The following is an 8840-nucleotide window of genomic DNA, read 5'->3' on the forward strand; positions in this document are numbered from 1 at the left end:
ATCACATCTAACGCCTTCGTTTTGAAAGGCAGCCTGCCATTAATCATTAATAAACCAGCCGGAGGCAACGCTGGATTCCTAGAAGGTTTCTATTCATAATGAGCGTCGATTAGAAAAGTTCATCGTATGAACTCCGACGGACGGATTGGCACCGACAGGCCTTGGACACCGTCTTTCTGCCGATCGGTGGGACTCGGCGTGGGCACCGAGATGCTTTCGGAGGAGCCGATGCCTTCAGCTGGGTCTCTCGTCCCCTCTGGCCGCTGTTAGCCCCGCTCCTCCCTGGCTGCTGGGAACGTGTGCGGGTCCTGCTGGTCCCTGGGCACCCAGCTCCGTTCGTCCCGGCACCGTCCACCCAGATAATTAAGCCGCGTTTTAACGTTTTAAAAATAGCCTGCGATGTGGCAGGGGGTTAGTGTTTTATTTCCATGATCTCTTTAAATATGTATCTTACCTCCGCCTGGTGAGAGACAGGACAGCTCATTAGCTGCAGATCTGGTGCTAATTGCCTGATAGGGAAGGTGAGTCATTCCCAAGCTGTTCCTTACTCATTTGACCAGGGAACCAGCACCAGCCAAAACAAAATCCTGCCTTTTCAATGCTGCCGGGATGCTCACGGTGTAAGGGTAAGTCCCTTTCCAGCCATGATGCTCAGCTGGCTGGACTCTCCTGGGGGGATGCTCTGGTCACCCCAGACCCGCCTGGTCCTGGGTGCAGGCTCAGGCAGAGCAGCCCGGCCGGAGTCAGAGCCTCCGAGTACCTGCTCTGCTAGAAAATATTCCCTCTCGTGGGTTATAAATAGTGTGAGATGTGACTGCAAGTGAAATCGCTTTTAATATAAAGTAATGAGAAGAGGAGGAATGCAGGCAGGAAATATCACCGCTGCTGGATCAACCTGGATTTAGCTCTGAAATTAAACAGCCTTGGGGGAATCCCAGGACAAATAAAGGTGAACAAATGGCTCCGAAGAGGCGATAACATCAAGGCTGGGCTCACAGAGCCGAGGCAAAGGTGCTCCGCTGGTCTGGCTGCCGTTTGATGTAAATAGTCGGACCCTTTGAAGGGCAGCAGCTGAGTGCCTGCCCCTAGACAGCTTAAAAATACGCCTTTATTTGCTGTGTCATGCTGCAAGGTGGCGCGTGGGCTTGACCTGCGTGCCTTCCTCGGCGTCGTTGGCCAGTGGGCTGATTGCTCGTAGCATCCGACTGGGCTCAGCGAAGGCAGAGCGTGGGCTGGCTCCTGCCTGGGGAGGCTGCGGGTTAAGGCCCTGCTGCCGGCATCGCCTGGGCTCGGGCTCCGTCGACTTCCAAGAGCTCCTGGATTTGCAGGCTCGGGGAGCACCTTGAGCAAGCCAACCTCTTGTTTTCCCCTTTTGGGCTATTTTTGTGCGCCAGCCGGGCCCGCCCAAACTCCAACTATAGCAACAAAGTGCGGGGGGGGAAAAAAAATGGTAGGGGAAGGTTTTTGAGGGAGACGGCTGGCGTAAGGGCGTCTCCAGAAGGACCTGAAGCCAGGCAGCAAACGGTTGAAACCGTTTAGGTGCCTTCTTCATCACGTAGGAGCCAAGTGACAGTCGTGAAGCCTCCAGCTGCAGGAGGAGCAAAACCGGAGTGAAATGAAAGCCAGACACTTCATGTGAGAAGCCGCAAAATTTCGGATGGGGACAAAAAGCAGCCGGAGAGGGTTTAATCACCTCAATCCGGAGATGGCTTCATTATTATGGCTCTCATGGAAAACATCTATTCAAGGGCCAGACAAAAGGAACTGAGTATAATCAGGAGCCAGTGTGTCGAGCAGTGCTTCCCACACAAACAGCATCTTCAGAGATGAAAGAACAATTTACAAAACAACGGCGCGGCGATTCTTCCGACTGATAAAGAGTCCAACAATAGATATTTACCCGCTAATGAACACACACAAAAAAAAAAACAAACGGCTGTGAAGGGAATCTTAATGAGGAGCGGGGAGGTGAAATCCCGTCCGGAGGTGAAATCCCATCCGGCAGCGCGGGTCAGGCAATCTCAGTGCTCGGCAGCGTCTGGAAAGAAGACTTCTTCTGCGCCTGCTACGCGCTGGCTGGTCCCCTTTGGTGCCTCGAGAGAGTAACGGCGCGACATTGCATAGCGTGTTAAAGAAACTGGGGGGGGGAAAAGTGCTCAGAATTACAGCTGTCTCCTTTACACCCAAATATTGCAACCCCCTGCTGAGAAAATTAGTTGCCATGTAATTAACTCAGAATTATATTGGCGATAAATATGTAATTATATTTGTACTAGTACGGGGCGGCTTGCGATTACAAATGGCATTTAGCAAAACAAATGAACCAGCAAAAAAGTCCATCGGCATCCCGTAAAATGCTGGTTGGCATTTATTTATTTTATTTTTTTTTTAAAACTGATTTACCAGGAGAAATGAAACGCGGGAAGCCCGTCCTCCAGCATCCCCGCTCCTGGATGGGGGAGAGCTGCTCCCGGTCTGCCAAGCCCGGGGTGCGCGCGTGGTCCTGTTGTCCTCTCGTTGCAAAAGTGGGAGCCTGAGGGAGGTGGACCGAGCTTCTCCGGCCATCTCCACTGATGTGCCCTGCCCGGCTGCAGGATGCAGCGGCAGAGGCTCCTGCCAGCGTCCCCGCACCCCCCCCAACCCGTGGGGCAGCTCGGATGCTGTCTCTCGCTGTCCCTAAAAGTACCTTCTTCCTGGGAAAAACCTGCCCAAGGGAGCAGGGCCCTGGGGGGGGCACCTTCCCCCAGCTGCCTCTGCCGGGGGGATTCGGGGTGGGGAAAAAGCCGAATCCTGTATTCCCTAAGCTCGCTTCGTCCCTCCCAGGAGTCTTGGGCGGTTTTTTTTTTGCTTTTGCCCAGCTTTGCTGAAGACAGGCTTCAGAGTTGGTTCAGCAATGACTCTGGAAGGCAGCAGGGTCTCTCCAGGGCTTCGGCAAAGCCCTTCCAGAATGCCCCGGGGCTTTCGCCGGGCTTTGCCGATGCCCGCGTGGGTCCTTTGTCCCACTAGACTGGGCTGGGTGATGGGAAACCCCTTCAGCTTCGTGCTTGAGTGCAGCCTTCCCCATAGGATTCATCCTCACGGAGTAAGACCTGACGTCTGCAAGGAAACGGCTTTTCGGGCTTCCCCTCCCTCCCCGTGATGGGGGGGGGGAAATGGGAAAAGGGCAGGAAAGTGGATCGGGTATGTGAGAAAAACTCTCTCCCACCGGAGATCGGGGTTTTCCTGGGCTGCACTCCCCCTTCTTTAACCCTCCTCTGCTCCAGACCCCTTTGTTCCACAGGTTATTCCTCACTGCGAGTTCATTAAGGAGTTGAACCTGCTCTGAACCCGTAAGGTGCCACATCTCACAGCTCCGGCAGCCTTCAGCATTAATTCCATCTGTAAATGAGACTTTTTTTTTTTTTTTTTTTTTACTGGCAGGGCAAGCCACCCCGTCCTTCTCCAGGTAGCACGCGTCTGGTGTGGAGGTGATGCCCTGAGCAGTGAAAGCGTTCGGGGGAAGCACGGCTGCGAGCCTAAGCGGGCTCTCCTTGCTTTCAACCCCTCCTTTGGAATGCAGAAGCTTTTCTGGAAAGCTCTAACAAATGCCAGCCCCCATCCCTCCTGCTCTGACACAAGCTTGGGACAGCAGAGGGTGGATTGAGGGGGGGGGTCTCCCCCGTTCCCCTCCCTACAAAGCCCGGTGCTTCTCCGGTTTGCTTGGAGCCTGGGGGGGCTTCCAGGCAGTTTTCAGGTACCCGAGGGATGCTCGCGGGAAAATAACGTATGCACGCACGCACGCGTAAAGGCAATTCAGCACGGAAAGGGGTTCGAACGTCCAGGCTGCCCAGAGCCAGCCCTATGGGCTGCAGGGACCCGACTAAATAATACCCGCACATAAAATGGAGAGTCCTTGCCCCGAAGAGCTCGCGGTTTTAATTAGAGGATGCCCGGAGGGAATACGAGCGTGGAGGCTGTGTGTGTGTCTGTGTGCGTGTGTGTGTGCAAACACTGTGAGGCGTGCCAGCCCCTTCCCTGTTCAACAGGGAGAGAGATGGGTTTAGGTGTAAGCGGATCAGCTGCCGGCTGACAAGTTAAATACATGTTTGTTAAAAAAAAAAAAAATTAAAAAATAAAAAAAGTAAAACCCCCGAGCGGGAAGGTGTCTGTGCAGGGAGCAAGCGCCGCCTCCGAACATCTGCCTGGGAAGCTCCAGCAGTTGCAGAGGTAAACGCTGCGGTTGGGATAACAGACGGGGAAAAAGGCTGGGGGATGACGGAGCCCGGGTGAAGGGGATGGGGCAGGCGGCAGCACTCTCCCCCCCCCCACACGGGTACAAAAACCCCCTGCAACACCCAGCTGAGCTAACAGGGCCCAGAGCTCAGCAATGCCATAAATATTTATTTTTTAGCTCCTTTCCTCGGGGAAATCAGGTTTGTGGATCCTCTACACTCTGCCCCATCCCCGCTCTGCTCTTTGCTTTAAGGGTTGCAGCTCCATGCCGGTTTCGTAGCAGGCAGCCGTGAGCGTTTTCCAGCCGCTCCCCGTGCTCCTGCCTTGGCCCGGGCAGGGGCAGCTCTGCCTGGTTTTCCCTGCCAGCAGTCCCAGAGCCACATTGGTCGCGGGCACGTGGGGGCGCATCAGCTGAGCCCCGGGATGCCAAGCCAGGCTCCCCCGTCACTAGGGCTCGCCCCTGGTCTCCAGCAACTGACCGGCACGGAGCTGTCACCCACCCCCCCACAAAAATACCTCTGGTGCCCCAGCTCAGCCTTGAGCCAGCCCGAAGCCTCGGGAGACGACTTGCTGCTGCGCAATTTGGGGGCTGCATCCAGCCAGGGGGTACGGTACAGCCCCCAGCCCCCAATCTCCATCCCTCCCTGTGCAGGAAGGGGGGGAGAACTTGTCTCAACTCCCCCCAGCGCATCAGGGACCCAGCTCCTGCTGTGGTGGCAGCTAATTTTAGAGCTTATTTATTAACATTTTAACACAAAACGTGCATGAAATATTCACCCAGTGTGACAATGCGTTTTATGGCAAGGGAAGCCTTAAATATTTAAGAGGCATTTTGCAGTATCAGTGGCAGGAAGCATTTACGTCTGACTCACAGCACAACGCGACAATTTGAGCCTGAGCTAATCTTTGCTGCAGCTTTTAGCTACGTACCCCGTCCTTGGGGTGCTGGTTGGAGGTGTTGGGGGGGGTGTGTGTGTGTGAACCACCCCATTCTGCAGAGGGGAGCGAGATTGGGGAGCTGCTTTTCTGCAGGAGGGTCTCCTCCAGGCTGGTTTTGCTCCGGGGGGGGAGCAAAGTCCCTTTGCCCTCTCTGTACTCTTGCTCCCCCGGCCCCCCAGCTCAGCCCAGCAAAGCCAGGGACAAAGGCCCGAGGTTAAGGCTTGGCTTCACGTCCAAGGGACGAGCTGCGTTTAGATGACCAGAGGCACCAGCCAGGTTTTCTTTATTCCACGTTTCAAGAGCACGGACGCTCGAGCAGCAGCTAGAACGGACACGCGGCTTAACAAAAACCTGCGCAAACCATGAAACTCCCCGTACCCGATCCTATTAGGAGAGGCGTTTAGAAGGAGCCTAAGGTTTCTGGGCAGGGATGACAGGCTGTAAAGGCCTTTAGAAGAGCCTTTTGTTAGAAGAACAACCTTCCCGTGGACCAGAATAAACCAGCACCATCTTCTGCTGTTTTCGGAGACTAATTTGTGACTAAAGCCACAAGATGAAGGAGGTGTTGAGCGTAGTTTTTAAGACCGTTGCAAAGCTGAGCCTGTCAAACTGCAGCCAGAGACACGGCAAGGTTTGGTCCAGCCACGATCTGGGGCTCCCTGCAGATTTTTAAGCCAAGTTTGGAGAGATACCTCCCCGACCTCACCAGCAACGGAGTCCTGAGATGAGCAGCCACGAGGACACGGTGGTGGCAGGTGGTTTTTGTGGTCAAGCAGCCGCTGGCTCGCTGGAGGAAGAGCTGCCGAACATCTCCTGGGAGGCGTAGGTCAGGTAGAGAAAGCCATCCTCATCCTTGTTGTCACGGTACAGCTCCTGCATGGTGACGGCCATGTTCGGCAGCCCTTTGTTGTTCACCAGCAGGTAGAAGGTCTGGGAGGAGGCCAGGCAGAGCCGCGTCCTGCCGAGAGGAAGGTGAGGGCAGCGTGCGGCTGAGTAGTGCCCAGCACCAGGCAGCGTGGCCATCGGGGAGGCTCCCTAGGGAGGACCCCATCCATGGGGACACGGTGCTCGTGGTCCCTCCCAAAGGCACCGGGCTTCAGCATCACCTCCCTCCGGTGCCAGCCACCCGCCAGCACCCACGGGCACAAGGGTGGGCGCTAGGGCGTGGTCAGCTGCTCCCCAAAACATCTGTAAGGGCCAACCCCCAACCACAAGCTCTCACCTCCATCCGTCCCCAGCTGTGCCACCAGGAGCCAGGAGATGTTGGACCTTGGGAGGGTTTTCAAGCAGAGCCCAGAGCACAAAAGGTTGCAAGTCAGCTGCACCAGTGCTGCTCATTTGCAGGGCTGCTAATCACCTACCCCCAATTAAGGATTCGCCTGTGCTGCAGGTCCCCCGGGGGAAGGGAAGGGAGCTAATTGTCACCTTTTTGTCCCAGCGAGGGTGGAGGAATTCTGCCATAAGGCACCGCCACGCCTTGGCAAGCAAACTGCTCTTTGCTGATTGCAAAGGCTTAATTGCATTAGGCCAAGTCTAAACACTTGCCCAGTGGAGCAGCCCAAGTGGCTTCCAAGCCAAGCTGTTTCACAGGACCAGCTGCATCTAGACTGGGCTTTTGCGCTGGTCCGGGGCTGTGGACCCCCCCCCCCCCCCCCCCCCCCCCCCCCCCCCCCCCCCCCCCCCCCCCCCCCCCCATTAACCACTTACCGCAGGGTGACAGCAAACTGGGACAGGGGCAGGTCCTGGGACACCAGGAACTTGGTCCTGTTCAAGGGGGGCAAGGTCTTCTCCTTCTGGTAGCGCTCCACAACCACCTGCAGCGGGGAGAAGATGCTGGAGGGGGAGACAGGGACTGGGAGGCTCTGGGACCACTCTTGCAGGGGTACCCAGAGAAGCAGAGCTGCGGTCTTCAGAATTGAGCCACAAAGTCTTTAGCAAAGACTCCCACGGCCTTTCAGCCGGCCGCCAAGAGAGCGGGGCACAGCCCTTACCGGGATCTTGTTGGGATATTTTATCCGGATCTCTGTCACTTCGTGCATCCTGGTGGCTGTGGAAGAGAAAAGAAGGAGCAATAAGTGCAGCCCGCCCCAGTGTCTCTGCTCTGCTGCTCCCCTCGTCCCCAGTAACCTACCGAGGCTTTTCCTTTGCTTGAACGGGCGAGAGCTGCTGTCGCCTGGTTGCATCTTCTGGAAGGAGGAGGAGGAGGCAGCTCAAGGCACAGACAGAATCTGCTCCCCGAGCCCTGCCATGGGCAGCTGCTGCTTGGCAGAGCTCCTAATATAGGCTCATCCTGCCCCACCTGGGCTGGGGATAGGAGGGGCTGGGATGCTCAGCAGGGTGCTGGGCTCTGCTGGGAGGGAGGGGGGAGAGGAAGAGGAAGAGGAGAGGAGAGGAAGAGAAGAGGAGAGGAAGAGGAGAGGAGAGAAGAGAAGGGGAGAGAAGAGAAGGAGAGGAGGAGGAGAGGAGAAGGAGAGGAGAGGAGAGAAGGAGGAGAGGAGAGGAGAGGAGAGGGAAGAGGAGAGGAGAGGAAGAGGAGAGGAGAGAAGAGAAGGGGAGAGAAGAGAAGGAGAGGAGGAGGAGAGGAGAAGGAGAGGAGAGGAGAGAAGGAGGAGAGGAGAGGAGAGAAGGGGGAGAGGAGAGGAGAGGAGGAGGAGAGGAGAGGAGAGGAGAGGAGGAGAAGAGGAGAGGAGAGGAGAGGAGAGGGAAGAGGAGAGGAGAGGAAGAGGAGAGGAAGAGGAGAGGAGAGAAGAGAAGGGGAGAGAAGAGAAGGAGAGGAGGAGGAGAGGAGAAGGAGAGGAGAGGAGAGAAGGAGGAGAGGAGAGGAGAGGAGAGGAGGAGGAGAGGAGAGGAGAGGAGGAGAAGAGGAGAGGAGAGGAGGAGAAGAGGAGAGGAGAGGAGGAGAAGAGGAGAGGAGAGGAGGAGAAGAGGAGAGGAGAGGAGGAGAAGAGGAGAGGAGAGGAGAGGAGAGGGAAGAGGAGAGGAGAGGAAGAGAAGAGGAGAGGAAGAGGAGAGGAGAGAAGAGAAGGGGAGAGAAGAGAAGGAGAGGAGGAGGAGAGGAGAAGGAGAGGAGAGGAGAGAAGGAGGAGAGGAGAGGAGAGGAGGAGGAGAGGAGAGGAGAGGAGAGGAGGAGAAGAGGAGAGGAGAGGAGGAGAAGAAGAGAAGAGGAGAAGAGAAGGAGAAGAGAAGGAGAAGAGAAGGAGAAGAGTTTGCTCCTTACAGATATTTTGGGGAGCAGCTGGGTTGGGTGCTAGGGCAGCACCCAACCTCATGCCTGTGGGTGCCGTTGGGTGACTGGCACCGGAGGGGAGTGATGCCGAAAGCCTGGTCCCATCAGAAGGGACCAGTGATTTAAAATCCTTCGTTTTCCCACCAGACCGGTGCTGCGCTTAATGAAGCAGATTCAGCTTCCCCGGGACAGGACTCGGCGTGAGCACGGTGGACCCGGTGCCAGCCCAGCGGCCCCTCCGTGTGCCCCGGCAGGCTGCAAAGGCACTTTTATTTTCTCCGTGAGCTGGCCGGGCTGGTGCGCCGGGAGTTACTGCTTTTTAAGCCTCTTCTATCCCCCGGTTCATCTGAAGGGCCCTGGCCCCACGCCGCCGCTGGGCAAACGATTCCAGCGATGAAACTACGCTGCGGATTAGATAATAATCGATGGCCTGAGGTGGTTCTCGCAGCCAGCAATAACTCCC

General features: G+C 56.3%; 2 protein-coding genes across 2 annotated transcripts in view; both read right to left on the reverse strand.

The window, feature by feature from the left end:
* Positions 1-5919: 5919 nt before the first annotated feature.
* On the reverse strand, positions 5920-7334 carry LOC103901573 (microtubule-associated proteins 1A/1B light chain 3C). Its single transcript, XM_009282480.1, has 4 exons — positions 7283-7334; positions 7143-7198; positions 6859-6965; positions 5920-6109 (listed from the first exon to the last, which is right to left on the reverse strand). Exons 1-4 carry the CDS (start codon positions 7332-7334, stop codon positions 5920-5922), a joined length of 405 nt encoding a protein of 134 aa, XP_009280755.1.
* Positions 7335-7436: 102 nt separating this feature from the next.
* Positions 7437-8840, reverse strand: part of OLFM2 (olfactomedin 2) — a 22059-nt gene continuing 20655 nt past the window's right edge. Inside the window, exon 6 of the mRNA XM_019472900.1 lies at positions 7437-7501. Coding sequence (XP_019328445.1) covers positions 7437-7501 — 65 coding nt within the window. The remainder of the gene's footprint in view (positions 7502-8840) is intronic.

This window comes from Aptenodytes forsteri, unplaced genomic scaffold (assembly GCF_000699145.1).
Source record: "Aptenodytes forsteri isolate BGI_AS27 unplaced genomic scaffold, ASM69914v1 Scaffold390, whole genome shotgun sequence".
NCBI classification, from domain to species: domain Eukaryota; kingdom Metazoa; phylum Chordata; class Aves; order Sphenisciformes; family Spheniscidae; genus Aptenodytes; species Aptenodytes forsteri.